The sequence below is a fragment of the Salvia hispanica genome, chromosome 4 (genome assembly GCF_023119035.1).
Source record: "Salvia hispanica cultivar TCC Black 2014 chromosome 4, UniMelb_Shisp_WGS_1.0, whole genome shotgun sequence".
NCBI classification, from domain to species: domain Eukaryota; kingdom Viridiplantae; phylum Streptophyta; class Magnoliopsida; order Lamiales; family Lamiaceae; genus Salvia; species Salvia hispanica.
This window is the reverse complement of record NC_062968.1, coordinates 1,171,306-1,197,585: the sequence shown is the minus strand read 5'-3', so window position 1 is coordinate 1,197,585 and position 26,280 is coordinate 1,171,306. Positions and strand designations below refer to the sequence as shown.

The 26,280-nt window shown below is 35.5% G+C and overlaps 3 protein-coding genes across 3 annotated transcripts; 2 read left to right on the top strand and 1 right to left on the bottom strand.

The window, feature by feature from the left end:
* Positions 1 to 909: 909 nt before the first annotated feature.
* Positions 910 to 6,507, bottom strand: LOC125217828 (BRASSINOSTEROID INSENSITIVE 1-associated receptor kinase 1-like). The gene is made up of 11 exons (XM_048119377.1): positions 6,030 to 6,507; positions 5,564 to 5,696; positions 5,406 to 5,477; positions 4,125 to 4,268; positions 3,354 to 3,425; positions 3,192 to 3,263; positions 3,019 to 3,095; positions 2,604 to 2,735; positions 2,180 to 2,521; positions 1,504 to 1,898; positions 910 to 1,435 (listed from the first exon to the last, which is right to left on the bottom strand). The coding sequence occupies exons 1-11, from the start codon at positions 6,109 to 6,111 to the stop codon at positions 1,118 to 1,120; spliced, it is 1,839 nt and encodes a 612-aa protein (XP_047975334.1). The 5' UTR covers positions 6,112 to 6,507; the 3' UTR covers positions 910 to 1,117.
* A 3,634-nt stretch (positions 6,508 to 10,141) lies between these two features.
* On the top strand, positions 10,142 to 13,156 carry LOC125185369 (putative calcium-transporting ATPase 13, plasma membrane-type). The gene has a single exon (XM_048081895.1). The coding sequence runs from the start codon at positions 10,142 to 10,144 to the stop codon at positions 13,154 to 13,156; it is 3,015 nt and encodes a 1,004-aa protein (XP_047937852.1).
* Positions 13,157 to 15,279: 2,123 nt separating this feature from the next.
* LOC125185359 (laccase-14) lies at positions 15,280 to 18,799 on the top strand. Its single transcript, XM_048081883.1, has 6 exons — positions 15,280 to 15,354; positions 15,439 to 15,590; positions 15,665 to 15,909; positions 16,082 to 16,210; positions 16,854 to 17,804; positions 18,581 to 18,799. Exons 1-6 carry the CDS (start codon positions 15,280 to 15,282, stop codon positions 18,715 to 18,717), a joined length of 1,689 nt encoding a protein of 562 aa, XP_047937840.1. The 3' UTR covers positions 18,718 to 18,799.
* Positions 18,800 to 26,280: the final 7,481 nt, after the last annotated feature.

The following is a 26,280-nucleotide window of genomic DNA, read 5'->3' as shown; positions in this document are numbered from 1 at the left end:
TCGGAGGCGCCGGTCAGCTCGGGGTGTCTCGGCGCGGGCACCCATTGTAGAGCTCGTGCCGGGACGCTAGGGGTAGGTGGAGGGGGTGTCTAATTTTTTTTCACTAACTTATATAGGTGAGATCCATATTCCACTACCCACTTTTCCTTACATTTCTTATAACTCGTGCCATAACTAAATAAGACTCTTATTCAGGACACACGGAGTATTTCTAAACCAAAGTCATTTTTTTTTTATTTCGGCCCAGATATACTGCTGGGTCAGTTAAATTTGACCCACAGTCGGTGATCCGCTCTGACACCATGATAGAAATCCATGAGTTCCATCCTAAAACCAATTGGTGATAGGAGGAGGGCCCATGAGACTTATATACTAGTTTCAGTTTTCTCTTGACACCGATGTGGGACAGTCGTATGTTATATTTTTACTTTCAATTGCCAACACAACTAAAAAAAAACGTTTCATTTTTTATGAGACAAAAAGAGTAAAAAATTAGTAGTATTTACTCCTTCTGCCCCACTGTAAGCAACGCATTTTCTTTTTTCTTTTTCTTTTTTTAGGGTGGGGGGTCAGGGGTTGGATTTCTTACCCTAATTATCGTTTTTTTCATAATGTAAATATCATTATCTCCACTATATCATATCTCATACATTATCCTTCTCTTCTCCACTCATAAAATATAAAATCTAATGCGGAATACAAAATGCTTTACTTAGAATGAAACTTGAGAATTATATTTTTTTCCTCTAAAATTACATATGATATTATTCTTATTTATGTTGCACTTTCTAAAATTATTATTCTTTAATAATGAAAATCACATGATCCGTGCATAGCACGGGTGTTAACAATAATTTCTTACTAACTCATGCCATAACTAAATAAGACTCTTATTCGGGACACACGGAGTATTTCTAAACCAAGTTTGTCTATTAAGATTCATAAATCTGGGGTACACTAGCAAGTATGAAATAAATTATCGATCCCTATGAACAAAATTCTAGAATACTATTAAATACATAAATCAAAAGAGAAAAATATACAAAATGAACATATACAAAGGTGAAAAAAAAAAGAAAAATCAGATTACTTTCTCGGACTGAAATATACATTAAATTCACCGTGGTCCAGATAACTCATCAGCTTTAATATTAGAAATGGAATCAACAATTAACCAATCAGTGTTGGGGTGCCGGATGGGATGGAAGTCTTGCCGGAACATTTCTTCCTTCTGCCACTCCTCCCACCTCTCCGCCAGCCCGTCGCCTTCCAGCATCCGAACGACATCCGACATCTTCGGCCTCTCCATCGGAGAGCTCTGCGTGCACAGCAGCGCCACTTGGATCAGCTGCTCCACCTCCTCGTCGATATAATTTCCCGCGAGATCTCCATCAACTAATGTCTCCAATTTTTTCTCCTTCAGCAGCCCCTTGACCTGAATAACAACGGCTGAAATCACGAGTTCCAACGAGAAAAAGTTTGTGAGACGGGAGGAATGCTTACCCAATCTAGTAGCATGACGTCGTCATCATTGGCGAGACGAGCAAGATCAAATGCTCTCTGCCCGGTGATGAGCTCAAGAAGCATGACTCCGTACCCGAAGACATCTGTTTTCTCGGAAGATTTTCCGGTGGAGAGATACTCGGGAGCGATGTGGCCTATTGTTCCACGGACAGCAGTGGTTACGTGTGTGTCTTTGTAGTCCATCAATTTGGCCAACCCGAAGTCACCAACGACTGCTTCAAAGTCCTCGTCCAACAATATGTTTGCGGCTTTGACATCGCGATGGATGATTTTTGGGTCACAGTGATCATGCAGATAGGCAAGTCCCCGTGCAGAACCTAATGCTATACGTTTCCTAATCCCCCAATCGAGAGGAGCTTGAGAGTCCGATCGTTCTGCAACAACGCACCCAAAAGCTTGTTCAAATCCAGAGTCTTAAGCATCTCAAGAAGAATCATATCATCAATGTTAATATCAATAATTCAATATCATTTGAATAGTTTTTGGATCAAATACACCTTATCAACTGCAACTATTATGGTGAAGATATTGAACCTTTAGATTGGCCAGTTATAAGCAAAACATGTTTTACCGCGATATTTCGAATAATGAAAACTGATGCCCTACAAGTAATTTCCGACCAAGTTAAAGAGCAGCTGATATAGAGAGAGTTTACCTCTCAAGCATGATGCTACACTTCCATTGGCCATATAAGGATAAACTAGCAGCCTCTCTGTCGGTGTCATACAGAAGCCCCGCAAACGAAGTAAATTCCGATGGACAGCCATGCTGATCATTTCTACTTCGGTTTGGAACTGTAGCTCTCCGCCTTGTGTGCGCTCCTCTTTCAGTCTTTTCACCGCCACTAGAGATCCATCTGCTAAGCGGCCTTTATAAACCTTACCAAATCCACCTCTCCCAAGAATATTTTTATTGCTAAAGTTATCTGTTGCAACTTGTAGGTCACGTAGAGAAAATCTCTTCAGCTGCCCTAAGTGAACTTCTGGATCCTCTTCAGCTGGTAAACAAAGAACAAAATTTCCGGGAGTTAAAGATATATGCAGTGTGGAAGACATTTTCACAGATTTATCATCACTAACCAGGAACATCGAAGAAATGATCTTGTGGCTTCCTTCTCCGATACCATGCGAGTGCTATTGCAGGAACAGCAAATAGAAGGGCAGCTCCAGCAGCGACCCCTCCAGCAATAGCTCCAGTATCGCTGTTTCGAACTGCAATTTAAGTTTATAAATAAGATCACAGTGTTGAAATGTTTATTCACATATCAAATACATCCTACAAATTCATTTGACAATAAATGACCCAAAAATCCTATAAAGTACACTGCAGTGAGGTTCGTATTACTTCTTTTTGTCAATTCAACATCTCGTGAATAATAGGATACAATTAACATGTCACACCAAGTACTGTATAATTTTGTAAGAATGTAGCCCAAACTTGTAGATTTTTTAAAACCATCAGTGATGGATGATTAAGCGGTGTGGGTTGACAAACCTTGAGAAGAAGGGGGGTTCTGCGGAACTGGAGGAGGTGGAGACACAGGGAGCTGTTCCAAGGGATTATTGGCAAAACTGACAGACAGAAGGAAGTTAATTACTATTAAAAGTTAAAAACCGAACTCAATCCCTATGTCCACCTTGATAAATACAAACACTGGTTCTATAAACCTGATAGGCGTGAAGAGCTGAAAGGATCCATTGATTGGTATTTTCCCGGTGAGTTTGTTATTTGAAAGATCTCTGCACATGTTTTGAAAAACATGTATGAATTAGTCAAAAGACAAAATCAAATAAGAACAATGATACGGAATATTAGCACTTCACACTTACAGGACTTGAAGTGTGAACACGGTTGTCAGAGAAATGGGAATTTCTCCACTCAAAGTGTTGTTGTTGAGTCTCCTATGGATTCAGATTTCAGAAGCATAAGCACACACTAAGAAGTATGAAACACATAAATAAAAAAAATACTTGAAATTTTTTTATGCTTGTATACAGTTGTCAACCAACTACAACCTCCTCACTTGCTAGAGAAAAATATTGAGTGCACATTTTTAGTTGCCAGGATCTTAATGTTGACAGTTCTCTTGGGCATCATACTCTGCTATTAATCTAATTGCTTAGTTGCAGAAATCATGATGGCATTTCATAAAAGCCTAACTTGGTAAAATTTGATGGTACCATCCAATTAAACGACATCCACAATGAATCATAATCAGATGTGTCACACACCTTGACAATTACAATTATCTAATCCCAGTATTCCTCATTTTTCCCCATAGATTATAGAAAGCTCAAAGAAGTATATTATGCATACAATTTTCTTATAATACTCTTATTAGTGAGTAGGGCTTAATCAGATAATTAAATCCTAAATGTAGCTGAAGAGTAAATAGGGGTACTTTTGTAAATGAATGTAATAAGTATAAATGGAACTACGTATGTGGGGCAGGCTAAAAATGAATAACTTACTCTATATTCTGGATGGAAGGAGTAACTATTAGTAGTAATAGCTGAAGAGTCTTAAGAAATAGGAAATAAAATCAGGAAAAGATAAGGCATGAATATAAAGTTAGAAGCTCAACAAAGAGAAAAACATACAAGAAACGAAGTTTCTGAAGCTTGCCCAATGAAGCAGGAACTGGGCCGCTTAGATTATTCAGATAAAGATCCAAGCTCACCAAGTCTGTTAAGTTTCCAAGCTCGCTTGGAATTCTTCCGGTTATATTGTTACTGTAAAGTTCCCTGCAAGGAGAGAAACAAAGAGTAAGAGATTAATACCCTCAACTAGTTCGTTTACAGGTTGGGACAGCTGAGAAGAGGAGATCCAAGATGATAGCCTGTGATAATAGAATATCTCAACATCTAAGGAATAAAAAAAAGAGAGAGAAAATATTTTACAAAGAGACATAGTAAGTACTCAATGCAATGCGGATCATTCAGCAAATTAGTTTTAAGTTGCATTTTCAAATCTATTACTAATATCTTCCATCTAAGTTAAGTTCAATTCTAATTTAATTTCATAATGACTAGCTTAACATTATGCTGGACTACGGTTTGGATCTTACCAAATGAAGTCAAATGAAAACTATATTCATCTTTAGCCAGTACTCAAAGATAGAATTCATGAAGAACTAAAATTTCTATCAAATCTGAAGAAGTGCCATGATCAAACCACTCTATTTATGCAGAGTGGTTCAACATGGATTGTATGTATATACTCACTCCACGAAAACCATCAAATTTTCACTTTCCAGTTTTTGTCCTTTTCTGTGTCTAAAATGACTGAATAAACAACCACCGCACATCTCAGTTCCTTCTCAGACCACCAAACTGAAACACTCATAAGGCCAATCATCTAACTTCTAAGTAGTTGGCAAATTGTGAACTCAGTATCCATGTGTGTGCACTGTGCAAAGATAGTGCAATGGCTACATCTGCTTCAGCCTGTAGTGTAGGTAAAGTTTAATCATCCAGAAAAGGAGATGCCAAACGGTACTACGCCAACTTGACATAGCATCTAATCCCGATTCTAATTTAGGGGTGATTTCGGACCTTGTTAGTTGCACTAATCTCTAGACCAGGTCTATATTCAGCAAGACACAATAAAAACACATATCCCCATGTTAATTGACATTTTAATGCTTAACCATTCTTTCTCATGAAGCATTGCAGCCAATGACCCCCGGAACTAGCATAGCAACACGTTGAAGCACACAGCATCAACCTAGAAATTTCCTAGAACCAGCTAAATTGACCAGCACCACCAACTCACTATAATCTATAGGGAGAAAGTTTCATAAAAGTCCGACTTTATGCTCACAAATAAACATATACCATAGTTCAGCTAATTATCACAAGGTGGATTTTGATGTAACTTACAAATACTGTAACTTTGAGAGCTGACCAAGCTGTGGAGCCAGCTCGCCTGACAAATTTGCATTGCCGAGATCACTGTGCATATGAACACAAAGAAATCCATAAATCAACACACCAAAGTCCGTTGCTAGATTACAAAAGAGATATACAAGCAGGCTTACACGCGAGTAACACTATTCTCGGTATCGCAAGTGACGTGAAACCAAGTACAAGGATTGACAAGGGTCGAATCCCAACTCTGAAGAACATTGTTAGGATCCTGCAAATTGCTCTTCAGAGCATTCAAAGCATCACCTGCCCCCGCAGAAAAAAACACCAACAACTCTTAAACAAGGGAAGATTACACTTAAATTAAACAGCAAAACATCAACAATCAGAAATGCACAATGATCCACAGTCCTTTTAATTCACGTCTCATTATAAATTCACAGTAATTACAAGTTTTCTAATATTCAATAATCAAAGTAGAATTTTACCAATCGTCAATCAATTCAAGTCTACGAAGTCAACGTGCATTAACTCACGCCAAAATCAAATTCCCCAAACAACACGTGGAAGCAAATCAGAAGCAAACGACAATCAAAGCCGCAATTAATCATCACAAGGTAAACAATAGCAGCAGCAAACCTTCGGCGTTGGGAGAAACGCGCGAAAACCTCGTGAATACGACAACAAAGCAGCAGAAGATCGCTGCAATCGACCGATCCATCGATTAATTTGTCTCTCTCCAAAAATCACGGCGTAATCATAAATCACCTAAAAAGCATCATCAATACATGTACCAAACCCCAGCTTTTGCAGCTAATCATTGCGCACTCATCCAACTCACAAACTCAACTAAACCGAAAAAGTAAAGGCAGAGAGAATTAAATATATATGTATTTAAATAGCTACAAAACAGAAAAATCGATGGAATGAGCTGAACCAAACCACCAACAAAGGAGAAACAAGTGAAATCGGAAAAAAGGAATAATTGAACAGAGCAACAATGCAAAATTGAGGAGTTGAATTTCGGAAAATGCAAGCAGATGGAAAAGGAGAGCAAAAGGAATAGAAGAGAAATATTCTATTGCTTTTTTTTTTTGTGTTTGTTTCACTTTTTTAGTGGAATCTGAGAAATGAGACTACGGTTTTTTCCAGTATAATATTCGAGGGAAGAGTATTCAACGGTCCCTCCAAAACTACTTTCGTCCCGCTCAAAGCGACACATTTCTTTTTTTGTTTGACCACCGATTTCTCGAATACTCCCTCCGTTCATCATTAAAAGTTTCATTTTTTAGTGGCACAAGTTTTAAGAAATGTTAAGAAAAGTAAATGGAAAAAAGTTTGTAGAATAGAGGTCTACTTGTATATATTAGTTTTAAATGAAATGTGAGTGGAATGAGTTAGTGGAAAGTGAGACCCTATTACCATTTATGGTGAAAGTCAACCGGGATTCCTATTCGCGGAAGGACTAAAATAGAAAAATGAGACTCCTATTCGTGGACGGAAGGAGTATGCCTTTAGCGGAATTTGATTAATCCTGCTTGATCGAGTTTGCGAATTAAGACTTCCGAATTTGCGGATTAAGACCAAAAGTCTCGGATTGCAATTTCATGCGATGTTAGTTTGTTTTTACAATATTTCGAAAAGGTATATGAATGGAATGACTTAATGACTTAATGTCGTTCTAAAAATAGGCTTAGTGGAATGAGGCACGAATTTTACTAGAAGTCAGAAGTGCATAGTGATCACTAATCAAACAAAAATATACTCTATTTGTTCCATTTAAGACGTTCAAATTTCCTTTTTCAATTTTTCTCAGTGAAAATATATTAAAAGTTTAATTTTTTCTCTCAATTATAGAAATATTTAATTATATATATTTCTACTTATTTTAATACTTGAGATTTAATAAAATGACCATATTGAATAAGACGAATAGAATACTAGTTAGGACATATAGATTAGCTGGAAATAGTGGATTAGGGAGATATAGCGATTGGGTTGATGCTTTTAGTCAATTGGTGTATTAGTCAAAGGTTCTCTTTTACCACCATTGCATTGGCTTCTAGTGAAGAAAGTAGCATTTGGAATATTCAAATATTTTATTGGAGTATTAAACTTTTGGAATAATAAGAAGAAATTAAGTGAATGAGTGTTATTTGCTATTTTGCAGATAATGATAATATGCACTTGGAGAACTTCTTGGGATTTAGGACAATCTAACCTAAGTGTACTTTATTTGATTCTTGAGAAAGAGTAGTGGATCACTGGAACTTATTTTTTTATGGTGGTCTTTGTCAAACATAATATCTGAATTAATTTATTCTGAGGGGACTAATATAAAAAAATATTCTAGTTGAATGTTTTCTTTGAAACATGAAAGGAAGGGGGTAATGCCCCTTTGTTGGTTTGGAAAGAAATGAAATAAGTGAAAATATTTTATAATGCATTTATGTTGTCTTAATGATTAAGATGCAGTCCAACCTATTTTGTCTCTAATTTTCATCGTTGAAAGTACAAAAATATTACTCCTTCCGTCCATTATTTAAAGAATTATTTCGACTCGTCACCAATTTTAACAAATTGTTTAACTTTATAAAAAAAAGTAGAAGGAGAAAGTGAGTGGAATGTGAGACCATTAAGAGTATTAATTTTATATTGGATTGTGAGTCTAAAAAGTTGGTGGGATGTGAGGTCCGCATACTTAAAATTGAATAAAGTAAATGGTTCTATAAATCGTGGACAAACCAAAATGGCAAAAGGATTCTTTAAATCTTGGACGGAGGGAGTACTACCTCCATCCACAAAAAATAGTCTTGGTAGTAGATGATACAAGTTTTAATATAACATTCTTAAAAGTAAAAGAGAGATATAAAGAAAAAAATAATTAAAGTATAACTTAGGTAGAAACTAATTTTTTATAGACCGTCAAAAATAGAAAAAAACAAGACTATTTTTCGTCGCGGCCTCCTCCCCGTTCACACCACCCCTGAAGTGAAGTCAGGTCGAATTTGACCCGCACACACCATGAGGATGCTGTAAATAAATGAAAGCATATCCAAAGTATTTACCAAGAAACCAAACCCAAGGCTCACAAATTTCACTCATTCATTTAACCAAAACATTCACAAAACATTTTCTGTAGCATTAGAAAATAGAAAGCTACATATGTCTAGTTTATTTTTAGAAAATTCCAATTTTAAAAAATATTCAGTATGGAAAAGAGTTATGGTCATTTTAGTGCCGTTTACCAAACCATTTTGGATCACAAGTAAAGTTACCTTTCCAAAAAATGGAGATGGAACTAAACTAGAATGTCTAAAAAAAAAAAACTTACTCGGTGCCCATATTTTTCTTTTTCACCCCGACAAGTGTATGAAGATTTGCTCAAAGTTAGAAGATGGTCGGAAATAATCGAAGAGCCAAATGCTTCAATCGACGGTCAATGATAAGGTGACCTTTACAGTCTTTGGTTTCCTGATGAGCCACATTCTAATTTTCCTTGCGCTCTCCGTGTGACTAAGTGTTGGCTATTGGAGTTTCCTTCTTTTTTTTGGGTAAATAAATAGGGTTTAGTGTCACGATAGACTCGAACCTAAAACTTTTAGCTCTAGTGTTGACCACTCAACCACTAAGCGAACACAATGCTAAAGTAAAGTTTTATTCTTGGTTGTGCGTCCGTTGGTGTGTGTTGATTGGTCTTTTTTTGTTTTGTCATCAATCTCGATGGTTTGGCGTGGGGTTTTCAATCCGTACACTCCAATCATCCAATGAAATCAAAGAAAAGCAAAAATAATAAAACAAAATAAAATTGGAATGGTACTACAATTTGGAATCGTGAACCGCCGGTTCTCAAACTTCTTAACCAAAACGGACGGTATAAACCTCCCTAACTGTTTCAGTTCAGAACCAGCAACCAAAAACCCAGTTTCGGTCTTTCGGATGAGTTTTGTCAACAAGAACCGAACCGGTATAACTTCTATTCAACGACAATGGAAAAGGTAAAGATAAGAAAACTGGTCGATCGACAATGAAATTTATGTGCTAATAATAAGACTCAAATATACCCAAAAATGCTAGTCATTAAATGCAAAAGAGATGGATGATGTATAGTAGTACTATTAATTGAAGGCAACTTTTCCTTTCAATTTCATTGTAAATTCTGATTTACGCGTTTGCAGCTGTGGGCCTGTGGTTGACTTGAGACCAAGACTGAGACATTAGACACCAAAAGGTCCCAACTCAAACAACAATAACTATTGTCATTCTAAAGAAATTATGAAATTTCCATGAAATTTACCATAACATTACTGATTCAACAGTAAAGAAGTGAGAAAAAGCAAAATAAATAGAAAACCGACGAGGCGTTTACTTTGAGTGATAAGATGGATCGATAAAAATGCGAGTTTAAGCTCACCCCAACCCAAGCCCGGTTCCACCACCCGAATATGTGCACCATGACCATCTATCATAATTTTTGGAACCAGTGGAAGCCAGTAAAGCAAATTAATCATAGAGCAACAAACAAACCAAGACTCTCCAAAAGTTATCAGCAATGTGAACACAAGTATTTATGTCACTTTCCAATTAAATATCATCAAAGACATGGGACCATTCCTTCAAGCTTCCATGTCACACACTTTACACATGGCAATATAGTAACCAGATATGAGGCAAACTTTGTATAAGCACATGGTAAGATACTTACCTTTCTTGAGGATCCCATTTGCAAATTCCTTAACTATCACCACATCATGCACCAAACTGTTTCCTCACCAGAAGCAGCGCCCGCGGCGCTGGGAGAGAGCAGCAGCAGCGTGGAGCTCACGCCGATGCTGAGGAAACGCCACGTGAAGTGGCAAAAACTTTCTATAGCTGTACGCAGCAGCTGGGCCTTCTCTCAAGCAAGCAAGGACCAAGATGCATTACTCGGAACGTTTTCCCGCACTCCTTCTTACACGGCAATTGATGTCGAACCAGAACACTTCCGGGGGATCGACGGATCGAGGCTCGCTAAGCTCGTGAGAGAGAGAAACCATGACCATCTGGAGGAGCTTGGACGGGTTCAAGGGTTGGCCTCTAAACTCAATACTGATGTCAGTAAGGGGATTGAGGCTGGCACTGAAGCCATTTCCAACCGGCAGCGGATTTTTGGCCCGAACAAAATTCAGTTGCCATCTTCAAAGATGTTAGGGATTGTGCTGGAAACCTTCAAAGACCCAATCCTTGTTGTACTGTTCCTGGCTGCTTCGCTTTCCTTGGGTTTTGGGATCAGAAAAGGGTTCGAAGGAGTCTCTGATGGGCTGTCCATATATGTCTCTATACTTGTTGTAGTGGCTGCCATTTCTTTCAGCAATATCTGGCCAACAAGACAATTCCACGCGCTCTCTGAGTCCAACATCCACACAACCACTCGTGTCGTAAGAGACAGCAGGGAGCAACAAATTCCAGCAAGTGAAGTTGTGGTAGGAGATCTTGTTCACTTGCAGATTGGAGATCGAGTTCCAGCAGATGGGTTGTACGTACGAGGGATATCATTTCAAGTAAATGAGCCCATCGACAATGTGGACATTTCACCCAACAATGATAACCCCTTCTTGCTGGCTAGAAGCAAAGTCACAAAAGGTAGTGCTCGAATGCTTGTTACGGCAGTAGGCACGAAAACAAAATGGGCTAAGATCATGAGCTCGATATGCCCTACTGAAGATAAGACACCTTTACAAGTGAAGCTACATGAGCTGACCCATAATATAGCTATGATTGGATTAGCTGTGGCGTCAATTGTCCTCATGATACAGCTGATCAAATACTTTACAGGGAACATGAAGAATAGCAGTGGAGCAGTTGATTATAGTCCAGACAAGAGCATCGATCAAGTCTGCAAGGACATCATTGGGATCCTAGTCATGCCAATAGTGATTGCAACAAGTGCCATTCCAGAAGGTTTACTACTCGCGGCCACAATAACTCTTGCATATTCAACCAAGAGAATGGCAGCTGAAAAGGCACTGGTCAGAAACCTTGCAGCTTGTGAGGCAATTGGTTCAATTAAAGTAATTTGTATCGACAGGAGCGTTGCCATTTCGTCCAATTCACCCCTGGTGAAAGAGTTCTGGCTGGGCCAGGTGAGGTTTGAGCGGAAACCCCCACCGAGAGCAGTTCTGGAACTAATGCATGAGGGAATAGGTCTAAATACAACCTCTGAAGCTTCGTCTGTTCTTGCTGGCGAGCTCCAAACTCAAAAGGCAATTTGCAGTTGGGCAAGTCGAGAACTGGGGATGAATCTGGAACAACTGAAGGAAAATTGTAGCGTGCTCGATATTGAAAACCTCGACCAACAGAAGAAAGATGGCTGCATCTGGATACGAAGAAGAAACGATGATGACAGGGTACACATCCACATGAAAGGATCAATGGATGAGGTTCTGGCTCTTTGCACTAAATATTATGATGAAAACGGGGTAATCAAAGATATCAGTGAAGCTGCAAGGGAAACATTCAAGAATATTGAACAGGGGATGAAGAAAAATGACCTCAACTGCATAGCGTATGCACATGCCGCTGTTTCAGGAGACATTCAAGGGCTCAACCAAGAAAGTTTCACTTTGATAGGGTTTTTAGGTCTATGGGACCAGCCTCGGGATGACATAATAAATTTTGTGAAAGAATGCCAAGAAGCCAGAGTAAATGTCAAAATGATCACAACAGAAGATGTCCAGAAGGCACAGATATCCGCTATAAGATGTGGCATACTCAGTTCTAATCAAACAGCAGTCACAGATGGCATCATTGAAGCCAAAGATTTTAGAAGCTTTACTGATCTAGAGAGACCGGACGAGGCAAAAAAGTGTAGTGTGATTGCTGGAGCCTCTACTTCGGACAAGCTTCTACTGGTACAATGCCTAAAAGATTCTGGCCGTGTAGGAGTTATTGGAGGCTGCCCAGGCGATGAAAAACTTTTTGAAGAAGCTGATGTGGGTTTCTATCTCGAGATCCAAGAATCTCATTCCATGAAGGAAAAGTCAGATATTATCATCGCGGGTGCTAGTTTTGACCCCATAGCAAAAGCTATGAAGTGGGGAAGAGGCATCTACAACAACATCCAGATATATGCACAATTCCAGCTCACAGCTACAATGGCCTCTCTGGTAACAGACTCTATTACTACAATTTTCTCAGGAGAACCCCCAGAAATCAACATCGTTACATCCATTTCATCTGGTAAGATTCCATATGCAGCTCTCCAACTACTTTGGGTGAAGTTGGTAGTAGGCACGTTAGTTGTTCTAGTTCTTTCAGTTGATGATCCTGCTGAAAGCCTTATGCAAAAGATGCCTGTGGAAAAAAGGGAACCATTTATAACCAACATAATGTGGAGGGACATCATAGGACAAGCTGTATGCCAAATCATTATCTTACTTATCATACAGTTTGAGGGAGAAGCAACTTTCAAACTGAGTGGTGGAGAAAAGGATACTTTGATTTTCAACATCTTTGTCCTTTGCCAAATCTTTGCCATATTCAACACGGTGAAGGGGACGGACATCTTTGAGAGACTGAAGAAGAAAAGGCTGTTCTGGATGTTACTAAGCATGATAGTTATTCTGCAGGTTATTATGGTGGAGTTTTTGAAAAAGTTTGCAGACACAGAAAGGCTCAACTGGAAGCAATGGCGTGCATGCATCGGAATTGCCATGATATCTTGGCTGGTGGGTTGGCTATTGAGAAGGATGCCAGTTCCTGAGAAACCTTACTTGAGCTCTCTATAGCTGAAAATCACACCAATGATGTTTCATTAGTTATGTTTATATGAGTTCCTTTAGTCATTTTGTTAAAGACCTTTAGCAATTTTCTAGTCATTGAAATTTCCATTGTTTTAACTTTAGTTCAATTAATTTGAAACGAAGAGAATTTCCTTGCTTCGCTGAAAGTCTTTCATTAACATGATCCTTTGGCGTAGTTCAGCTATGCATGCATATCACTAATTTCTTATGCAGATAAATCATGTTTGCTCCACATATCCTAATGAAGAATGTCTATCTATAAGTCTCATTCTTGTCTAAATAGAACACAGTTTTGCAACTTCATCATAACAGCCAGTGGAAACGACAAAAACTCTAATCGCCCATCAAGATCTTTAGCGGTGCATCTCCTAAGGAAAATCAATGATGTATGCAGAAGTTTCATAGAAGACACTGAATTACTTGCACAAAAGCGAGAATAGTCGTATATACATTTATACCTCGAAACTCCAAAAGAGATAAAGTCCTATTACGCAGCAACTTACTTAGTACCATCAGCTGTAAAACGAAAATATTATCCAAATACAAACATCCACTAGATCATAGGTTCAAATAGTGAACCACTTTCCATAAGCAACACTCAACATCAGCTCAAAGATACTATCAAAATCATTGGGCTGTGCTAGAGCATATGCATAATCATTTCAAACTTCTTAACAACACAATTATCAGTTCAAATTACTCGTAAAATCGACACCATCACCTCCCAATTTAACCTTATATTAACATCAAAAGTCCACTTCTACAAGGCTACAACCACTGTCGAATATCTACCAACTGAAAATCGATTTATGCATTTTACAAATCAAATCATCTCACAAAGGATCCAAATACTGACGGTTTAAACTTCAACAAAGCATCGCATCGATTGAGGAAATTAGATAAATCATAAACAGATCTAAATCAGCAAAATCAGGTTGAATTAAATGCTCTTTCATTCCCCAAACTCAATAAATGAATAACTTATACAATTACACACTGGGAAATGGAGAATCGAAGGAGCTACCGTAATCGCAATGAATCTTCGAGAGATCTAATGGCATTTGAGATCGAAGAAGCATTTCGATTACTGTGAATTTCCATTGGCTGTTAAAATCAGTTATGCAAAGTAGTGTTTGTTTCAATTTTGGGAGCTAATTTTCTTTTTATAGTAAAAATAAAAGCCCATTTATTAGTCGTCAAAATATCTACAATAATAAGTTTAGTGAAAAAAATAAAACAATATTAGCAGAAAATGAGAAAATAGGTTGATTGCAAATCATGGGAATATATACAATGCAAAAGGTCTTCACCGACGTTGGAAGGTTGGGAGATGCGTAGACAAAAAAACGGAGGTGAACCAAATCTCGAAGGGTTGGGATGGAGTTGTCGCATTGTGGGCTTAGCGACAGCTTCTAAAAGCCAAATCTAATGAAGCTTTTTGACTCTCGTGCCCGCGAAAGGTCAGCTATCTTCCAATCCTACCTGAATTCGCCATTAAATTTTATGTTGCACGGATTAAAATATTTTTATTTCCAATTGCTATGCAATATATAACCAATTCTATCATTACATTTTGGTTAGTCCATAGATACTATGGGTGAATGCAGAAAAAAATTATGGTACAAGCTATACTATTTATTTCACCAAAATAACAAAAACGTTAATTTATTTCTCAATGATTCTAAAAGCTAAACAATCTCCTCCAAATAGAAATTTTACAATATCTAAATCAAATTGATAAAAAGATACTACGGTCTTGAAATGAAATGTATTCCTCAAGATATAAAAAGATACACACAAATTTATTTTAGGATTATCATACTTCAATACACTAGCTTTGGAGTTTGGACGTATTTTCTTTTGTCATATGTAAATATGTAATCATCATTAATATTCATAAAAAGAAGGAATATAACTACATTAAATCACCTTCCAATTATCACCAAATACAAATTTCACAACAGGACAGCATGAATCAATATATCGGTGGCAAATAATTAATGACCAACTCAACTCACTCACATACTCTATTATTTAAACAATGAAATTATTTCTTTCCACATTCAGTTCAAAACATGGGATTCACAAATTGTACAAGATTTTCAGACATGTTGGCTGCCATAATTTCTCTAGCAATACTTGTTCCACTGAGTTGTGGCAAAACTCATCACCACACTTTTGTGGTACACCTTTTTTTTCTTCGTATTTATTTCTACGTCCGCCCCTCTACATATATCACTGAATAATTCGATAATTTTACAATGTAGGTAAAGTCAACTTCATACACTAGACTTTGCAGCACAAAGCAAATTCTGACGGTGAACGGAAAGTTCCCGGGGCCAACTCTTAGAGCGAACCGAGGCGACAAATTAATTGTCCAATTTCACAACCAAGTGGAATATAACTTAACCCTTCACTGGTATGCAATCTTTTACCATAAGGTTTGTTAATTTATTGATTTATATAATTTTTTAAGTTGGATAATTGGGGCAGGCACGGAGTGAGGCAGCCGAGGAACCCGTGGTCTGACGGGGCCGAGTACGTGAACCAGTGCCCGATTAGGCCGGGGAAGAGCTTCACTTACAATATCCAATTGACAAGTGAAGAAGGCACCATATGGTGGCATGCACATAGTGGGTGGGCAAGGGCTACATTACATGGGATCATCATTGTTTATCCCAAGCAAGGGGTTGGCTATCCTTTTCCTAAGCCTTATGCCGAGGTTCCGCTCGTTCTAGGTATGTTATCGTAATTCAACATGGTATCAAAAGCAGGATGTGGTGATGTGGTATTATAGAAAGAAGTCTCATTTGTGTGGTTGGATTTGTTTATTGTAGCATATATTTATATATTTTGTGCACTATAGTGTAATTTCTGCTAGTTAATTAAAAAACTTGTTTGAAAGGATAGGCGAATGGTGGAAAACGAACGTGATGGATATAGAAGGAAATGCAATCAAGACGGGAGGGGAACCAATGCTATCTGATGCTTATACTATCAATGGCCAACCGGGTGATTTCTACCCTTGCTCACGACAAGGTAATCTTAGGTGGTGTTCGGTTTAATGGATTAGATAAGATTAAGTTTTATGATTGTTCAATCAGTGTCCGATTTATAGTCTCATTAGTAAAGTTGGCCTTGGTTGTGAGCCTGTGTGACAAAATTAATATCGTCCAATTAAATCTTAGACAATCCGAGAACAAGTTAATCTTGAACAATCAAAGAACAATCAAGCGCTGATGATGGTATATATTTCTTTTATTTATTTCGATTTGACTTCATGATGCTAACTTTTTCCTAACTTCACAATTATGTTCCTTTTCGTTAAGGTGTGGGTCCCATAGCCTCAACAAAATTAAAATTTTTGTAGGAGTATTTAGTATTTTCATATTTAATTATATTTTTAAAAATTTATGATTCAAACCTAAATTTGACAAATTGAAATTTGTATGGCTAATTTGTTTTTTCATTCTTTCTCTTTGTTTTTATATGCTCTAGGATTAATATGGAGAATGTTTAACATTTTCTTTTTCATATTTATTAAACTTTTGCAAGTTGAATTTGATATGAATATTGATTTTACATGTCCGTCCTGTCTCTCAACGTAAAATGTATAGCTTTATCACAGTTCAGTCAAACAACGGATTCAGTAATTTTAACTTATCATATTCCTTTTTTACAGAAACATTCAACATAGAAGTGAAACACGGGAAAACATACCTCGTCCGCCTCGTAAACGCCGTAATGGACGAAAGCCTCTTTTTCTCCATATCCCACCACAAACTCACCGTGGTCGGAACCGACGGTTTCTACACGAAACCGTTCGAAACCAACCACATCATGATCTCCCCGGGCCAATCGATGGACCTCTTGCTAACCGCGGACCAACCCCCCTCCTCCTCCTACTACCTCTCCGCCGCCGCCTACTCCAGCGCCTTCGGCGCCGGCTTCGACAACACCACCACCACCGCTATCCTCCACTACCAAAATAAAAATAATAATTACAAACTCATCCCACATCGGAGAATACCACAAGGCCCCCCACCCCTCCCTCCCCCCAACGCCACCGCCGCCGCCACCCAATTCACAAGAAGACTAAGAAGCCCCTCCCCCCAAAACGTCCCCACCCAAATCGACACGCACCTCGTCGTCGCCGCCTCCGTCAACCTCCTCAACAGCAGCGGCGCCGGCCCCTTCGGCCGGAGATTCGCCGCGAGCCTGAACAACGTGAGCTTCGTCCCTCCAGCTTCGGTCGACATTCTGCAAGCGTATTACAAGGGGATTAAGGGCGTTTACACGGCGGATTTCCCGAGGGAGCCGCCGAAGGGGTTCGACTACACGGGGAGGGATCTGCCCGGGGAGCTTCTGGTGCCGGAGTTCGGGACGAGGGCGGTGGTGTTGGAGTACAATGCTGGCGTGGAGATGGTTTTTCAGGGGACGAATGTGCTGGCGAGCGACAATCATCCGATGCATCTCCATGGCTATGGATTCTACGTGGTCGGGTGGGGGTTCGGGAACTTCGATTCACGAGACGGGCCGTTGGGGTACAATCTCGTTGATCCTCCACAGGTGACGACGGTCGGGATACCGAATAACGGGTGGGTGGCCATCCGGTTTAGAGCGGACAATCCAGGTTAGTTTCATTTTATAAAGGATAATAGTCATTTAAATTACGATATTCGGCAAAATTCAAGTTTGAAAATGAAATACTACTAGTACAGAGTAAATAGCCAAAAATTCATGAAATTTGGTCAATATCTAGTTGGTCCCGTAACATCAAATATTAGTCGATAAGACAATGAAATATTGATTTGTCTGCAATTATTCAAAGGAGATTTTTTTTTCTTCTGAAATTGTATCTGATATGGCAAGCGAGAAATCATGCATAGACGCACCACTAGCGTGTTGACCGATGTCATTTATTCATGGCGTCATTTAGTTGAAAAATATGATCAATATATTACACGTATGCGAAAGATTTTTTGTCGTGAGATAGTTACCAACAAATTAATACTTCGTGACTTCTTCCTGTTTTAATATTGTAAGACAGACCAAAATTTGATTAAATTTCATGGTTCTTTCAACAATTAACATGAGATTAAATCACAAAGTTTACTTCTTTTTTTTGCACTGATCACATTCCGAAAAAACGACGTCTTTTGGTAATGCTTGAATAAAACGACATTGTTTCATTGAATAAGTGTTTTTTTTCTTTTTCAACGAAACTACTCAGTTTTTTCAACATCATCATAAGACATCGTTTAATTTCGTTTTTAACCTTATGGGTTTACGCCAGAATTTGATAAAACTTCGTGATTTAAATCGCTATTATCCCATTTATTATCTTTCTTGAATGTTTGAGAATAGAAGAAGATGTGACATGTAACTATGATGGTTATGATGGTGCAGGAGTGTGGTTGATGCATTGCCATTTGGAGAGGCATCAAATGTGGGGGATGAGTGCAGTCATAGTGGTGAAAGATGGTGCAGATTCTGAGACCAAATTGCTTCCTCCACCTCATGATTTGCCCTCGTGCACGGTTTGATTATCCTAATATGAACTTCTGAGTGTTGCAACATCGAATTGTGATTTATTCTATTTTTTGTTTGGAGTGGAAGAAATTATAATTGCAGTTATCTGCTCGGTAAGAAACAACCATTTTCAGACAACAAAATAAAGACAAGTTACCAATATAATTACAAAGGTTCTCGGTTAAGTATTTTCATTAATAATTCCACCTCACTATGAGCAATTAATGGTGTAATTGTACATTTACACAAAAATTATTTTTGTACTTAGTAATTTGCATTTATAGTTACCTAGTACTAGTACGGGAGATGATCAAAATAAGCATGTGTTTAAATCCAGAAATGCAATCCAAATCTTAGTTCTTGGATTAGATGATTTAATGGTCAATAATTAACCAAAAATACGGAAGGACATAATTAAATAGTTTTAGGTCATATTATAAGATTTGAGTTTATGTCATGCTAAGATCATTTTAGGTTATGCTTTGTTAGCATGACCTAAAATTAAACTAACTATGACCTAAAAATGTCTTACGTATGACTTTGTTCTGCGTTTCTGTATTTAAATATGGTCTTTATAGATCAAAACCGTACCTAGTACTATTCATCTTTCTCATTTTAAAGTTTTTAAATTAATGTTTTGGGCTTGGATACTGAGATTGTTGGGCTCTATAGTCAAGATCTTTAACTTCTTGTAATGGATACTGAGATAATTGGGCTCTATAGTCAAGATCTTTAATTTCTTGAAAAATAATCAGTATTCCAATATTTCTTTTGTTAATGTCACAACATCAAATTTTTGGCACTTACAACAAAAATTTTAAACGGTTAACGAGTATTGTACAAGTTCTTTTTTAAAGAAACTTGTTAATGGCTATTATTTACCTTCGTAGTCATGGTGATCCGAACTTCCGAACCAATTAAGATGTGCTCAGTCGTCATAGTTACTAGAGCCATGTTCAGACCCGGAGGCCCGGCCCATGGTCCCAAGAAAATTTAAATATTTTTGTATATATTATTCATATTTAATTTTGGCATTTATATATTACTATTACAATTTGTTGCTACAAGTAGGTTTTCCATAAAAAATAGGCCTGAAGGATAAATCTGGTTAACAATGATTAAAGTATTTTGGCGAAGAAAATGATGATTTGATGGGTTATGTATAAAAAATTAAATAAGTTAATATATCAAGAATAATATATATGAGATGTACTAAAATGTCAAAATAGAACTCTTTTTATATATGAATTATTTTTATCGATTCCATCCTATAGGGACTAATATTCAATTTAAATAATTCAAATACTCGCTCACCACAAACAAAATAGACATAAAGTGATAAAATGAACTTATTCCAAAACTATTTTTGACTTCCAAACAATTTGAAGAAAGTATCAAGGACTAACAGAACATTATAGCGAATAATTAATCTTAATTATACTATATAAAATTCCTAGTTTTGGCAATATCTATTGCTTATGTTTTGTGTTCCTCCAACTATGTTTAAAAACAAATATTATAAGACCTAAAAATTGTCGACCTTATAAGTAATTAAATTAGTAATTCTACTAAGATTCCAAAGCCATGAGGCTAACACAAGCCACAAAGTCCAGTGGTATTGGCCCACGGTATTACCAAAAAATATATCTTTTTTTTTTTTTGCTGTCACATAATTCATATCGTCACTAATATATTTACTTTGATTGAAAATTAATTAATTAAATATTCAATGTGGACGAGTAGCCACAAAATTGTGACTTTCATTTTTTTTATGATTAATGCTTAACCTTTGATAAAAGCTAAGTGATATACCATATTTTACGTGCTTAATTAAAAATATAGTGTGTTATATTTTTTCTAATATGAATGTGATTGCGTATTTGATTACATTATTTATAGGTAGCTAAATACAATTATATATGCATTAGTTGGGCATTTTTCACTATAGAAGTCATCTTATAGTGAATTAGCCAATTGGTTGGATTTGGAAGTTAAAAAAATGAGAACATTTGAATTATCCAAATGCCTCCCCAAAGTTGAAATTTAGCATTTATTTGATCTTTAACTTTATATTTGATTTATCTTTAAGAGATTAAAATTTTATAAAACTTTAAGTAGGATCACCCCTAAATGAGGTAACATTTCATTTTCCCACCTAATTTTTCATAATTTCATGTTGTTCACTTTTCATTTGATAGAAAAAGAAAGAAAAAGAAAATTGTTTTGTCCTCAATTTGAATTTGATGTGATCCGAAGAGAGTGAAAGGTGAAGAATTGGACAAAATAGAGAAAAGGAGAAAGAGATTATAGTTGGAACTTTTAATTTTTTCCCAATGAAACGACGTCAAATAAAATCCACCTCAATTAAACTATAATACGTCGAAGAATCAAACGATATGACTTGTAGAATTATATCAAACCAGATATAAATCAAACTTTTTCTAGGTTGAGAATTGTTGGGACACAAAAACCTAATTAACCTTTGGAACATATTTTAGAAGATGTTGAAAGTTGGGACACAAAATCTGTTATATTGGGTGATTGGGTGGTGATAAAATGCAAACTTATATATTGTACAAATTCAAAACTCCTCAACACAGCTTCAACACAATTTCAATACAATATCAACACAGTGTAAAATTTCAAGATTTTAATGACAACACAGTATCAATACAATATCAACACAACATCAATCATTGACTACCGTTGAAATTCTATTGACATTTTTCTGTTGATGCTTTTTGTGATCTGTTGACATTTTTCAGTGATCCAAATTATAGTTTTGAGTTTGTACAATATTTAGAGTTTTCATTTGATCACATCCCTTGGTGATTTCACTAAAATGAAGATTTTGAAAATGAGAAAAATAATTTTTGAACATTTACTAAGCATTTAAATCCAGAAACACAAACTATCACTAACCCTAATCTCTACCAAGCTAATAAAATATTTTTGTCGTATTTAATTTGCATGAATTATTGTGCAAAAACACACAAAATTACAACGAAATAAAAATATTATCCCAAAATTAAAAACTAAAAATTGGGAATATATAATCCAGTTTCTAAGTGTTTGGATATAATTTTGAACAATGCTAGAAGAATAATTACATCTTGGTGGGACATACGAAATAGTATGTGATTATTTAATTAAATCGAAGTAGCATTAATAAAATAAATTGGTTGGCAAGACGAAGACATGGCAGAGTCCCACATATGCTGGATTTCTTCATAATCATTAAAAAATAGATTCCTAAATCACAATTATCGATGTATCTTATTTGCATCTAGTTAGAATATTCTGCAACTTGGTATCTTCACGTATATTCAATTATCAATTATTTACGGATGATGCGACTATTTTTGTAAAAAACCTTTTTATTTATATTAAATACACACTCTCGATTTTGACATTTTCATCCTATTAATTAATGACACCAAGGTACCATTTTCTTGTGCGGAAGGGTCGGAATCTTATTTATTTATATTTTATTATTCATATATCATTGACTTATTTATTGAATGCATTATGTCAAACTTGAATATGGAGAAAGGAAATTGTTCATTTTGAAATAAAATACTACAATAATAAGGCTAATTTTATGTCAAGTTGTGATTTCAAGTTTGTTCTGAATTAGTATATGAAAATATTTACGACGTATCTTAATAACCTTTCAGCAATTCTAATCAACAATCTCTTAGTTATGACTGTGTATAAAATCGGTTAAGTATTCTTCTATAATTTTCAACAAGTCAAGTTGTAATCACCATTCACCACATTCAACATCTCGAAAGCTACTAGCTTAACTGACCGTTGATATAGCTTTCATTAGGATTCATATAAGTATCATCACTCTTTTAAATCTTTCATTTATTGAACACTGAAAGTCTAAAAATGTTACCTGTTATTTATCGACCCATTAATTAGTAAAAACGTTACAACCTATGCATTTTTTAAAAATTTCTTTTACTATTGTAGTCCCCATATATTGATTTTTTAAAAATTTCTTTTACTATTGTAGTCCCCATATATCAATATGTACTTAATACCAAGAGATAGGCCATCCATTATTACATCATAACATATAGTATTATGCTTTGTCTATATTTCTCCAAATTAAAACATAAGAGATTGTGATATGTACTCTAATTTTTCATTCTTATAAAGAGAAGATTATTAAATTATAATCTTCTCAGTTATTCAAAATGAAATTTACAACACCATTTGCATGATAATATAGTTTACTTATCTTCTAAGACTCGAATATAGAATTAAAGTTAGTTGCCAACTTGTCATCTTTATCCATTTGTTATCAATGAATTTAGGTAATAATAAGTTAACCACTTTTGATATATATTATTGGCTAAAACTAGATCGACGAAGTGGGGCCTAAACTAAACTTGAAATTCAAAAATTTCAAAAAAAGCATATTAAAAAATCATCCCACCATTTGGGACACTCAAAGAGTGAATTTTTTTTTTCTCCAAACAAAAGAGAAATGTGTATAAGTAATTAATGAGTCATCAACTACAATCGCAATTCAAAAATAAAATTATTAGCCCTTTAGTTATTAAGAAAGTCGTATGTTTGATATGGGTGATAACTCATCTAGGGATGTAAATCTATGAACAAAGACATTTTTATTTATGGATTTACATCTCTAGATGAGTTATCACCCCTACCAAATATGTTGTACGGTGGTAAGATATTTGAAAGAAAATAATACTAACATTTTGTTACGGACTTTCACGTTTCACATCAATAGTTAAGGGCAACTAGTATGAAATTTAAAATCAAATTAGCTCTCTCTTCTAAATTTTAATAGACTAGTTTCTACTATGAAATGAGCTCTTCTATTCAATCCATGATACATATTCTTTCGCTTGTGTTTGATATTCGAGAAATCCTCACAATTCCCATATTGCAAGTGTACTCTTTTATGAGAGGATTTACACAAAATCACACCACAAAATTGTACTCCTATTTATCCCCCCTCGACTAATCATTTAATATTCTAATCATTTACTCCCTTTGTCCCATTAAATATGCAACATTTGGAAATCAGCACAGGTTTTTATGTAGTGTTATTTTGTGAGTTAATGATGAGAAAGTAAAGTAAAAGAGATGAAAAAGTAGAAATAGAGATATTTTTATTTTAAAAAACGTTTCATTTTTAATAGGACAGACTAAAAAAAAAATGTTTCATTTCTAATGGAACATAGAGGATATTTTTTTTAACTTTGCTAATTTTACATAATACTCTTAGTATTCATTATTAAGACTAGAATGAGATATTATATAAATTAAAAAGAGAGGGGACACATGTACAAAGATGATATGATTAAACTAAAAGTTGCATAATCATAAATAAGACTTGGGTAGGCCAGGTTTTATTTCATATATCAACAAATCCAATTTTCAACCAATCATCTTCTGACATGCTAGTAACCGATCGACCTTCACTTTATCTTCCACATTTATTTATCTAATTAGTTTTTCAAATTTCTTACATATGCAATTATGTTGGTTATTTAATTTTGGCTTCACGCCAAAATCCACTCACTTTATTTTTTATTTGTTATTTGTTATAAACATGTGAGCCTTATCTACACTTAGTTTAGCTTTTAGCCAAAAAAAAATATAATGGAAACTCGGAGACAAAGTTACCTTTATTTAGTGGAGACAAAGTTACATATTTTTATCTACTTGCATTAGCCGTCGTGGATTATTGTTTTGTTGCAAGAAAAAACAATTTTATACTCTAGCATTTGAATTTTTTTTATAGTAATTAATTAATTATACTTAACAATTCTATTATAATAATAAGAAGAAAATATTTATCTAATGCCAGAACTACAAAATCAAATCCTCTATCATACGTCGGATATGCCAGAATTTGATGGCCACAGTGCTGTTTTATGATTGTCAACTGAATGGTATCAACTGAATGCGTCATAGAATGACTGCAAAAAAAATCTAAACTTCATGATTTTTTCGAATAGTTTATAAATTACGAGGCATGAACGAATTTTGACAAGACTTTTTAATGTTCTAGCATTTTTTTTAATTTAATAACTAACATAAATATAACACCAAAAAAATATATTGTTATCTTTTTATAATATGTATACATTGGTTTGTGACCCCTCTTAAAGTGACACCGTGACACCGCTTATACAGCAATATTATAAACGCCACACAACAATCTATAGATTGCTGTATAGTGTGTCCGATATTGCTGGACAAGAAAAATTGCTGGATAAAGACCAACAAATTGCTGACCGAGTTTTTCAGATTTTTTTTTATTTTTTGCCACATAACAGCTTATTATTCGTCCACGTGTACAAATGATTGGCTAAGAATAATGGTATGATGTTATTTTAAGGGGTGATGGAACCCTAACATGCCCCGGTCACATTTTCAACTAAGCAAGCCAACATAGTAAAAACAAATGGAAAAGCCATCCAGGTCAGCCACATATTTTGATATTTTTCTATGTTGATATTGATAAGGGTACGCCACGTCGACTCCACCTCCACCACTTATTTTTTCCTACCCCGCGGGCCCCACCATTTATTAAGAATATACGTTTAGCCGTTTGAATCTCAAGATTCAACCATTGACAAAAAAAGGAATCAACACATTAGTAAAATATAGTAATAATACTACTAAATTTCATTTTATTTTACTAAATTCACTCAGCAATTTTCCTTATCAAACATAAAGTGTGTATTCTTGGAAATTCAATTTAGATTTTTTTGGGAATAAAAGCATCCGTGCAACTTCAATGGGTAATATTTATGGAAAATCCAATTTGATGAAAATAATTTGAAAAGGATCAGAATGAGTATAAACTTTAGATTATTTTCAGAATAAAAGTATCCCTCCAACTTCAATGGGTAATATTTTATGGATTGGGACATATCAAGAGAATCGGATTCACTAATTAGATGTGAAACTTCAATCAAGATTGAAAATTTTACTTATGCATGTAGGTTTCTTGTTAGACTAGTTTGACAGAATCTAATTATTTAAAAATATCTAGTTCTGATTAAATTGACATATCATCGCAAAAAATAACAAGATTGGTCATTTTTTTTGTCAATATCACAATTTTTGAGATTATATTAAGTATAATTTTAACAATTTTCTCAACTGTCCCAATACCCAAAAATTCAATGTCCTGCATGTCTTTATTTTTTTATGCAATTTTTCTTGTCTAATACATATAAGTGTTTCGTTGGAAATTTTGAAAAGAAGTTGTCTAGATCAAAAAGTGAAAACTATAAAATAGTACAATGATATATTTTTTTATTACAAATAGGTAAAAATATAAATAAAAAAGTTGGCTATATATTTATCACAAAAATATAGAAGTATAAGAACTGAAAAGTCAAAACTACCCCTTAAGCTGCAATGATTCAACATTCAAACAAGTGAAGCAATAAAAATGAAAACAATGGCCTTGTCTCTTTCAATATAAAGTGTATATATGTATGGTGTCCGAATCATGGGCCTGCAGCTGATAATTGCATCCGAAAATGAGGTATATATGATTGCTTGAGATTAAATTCAAA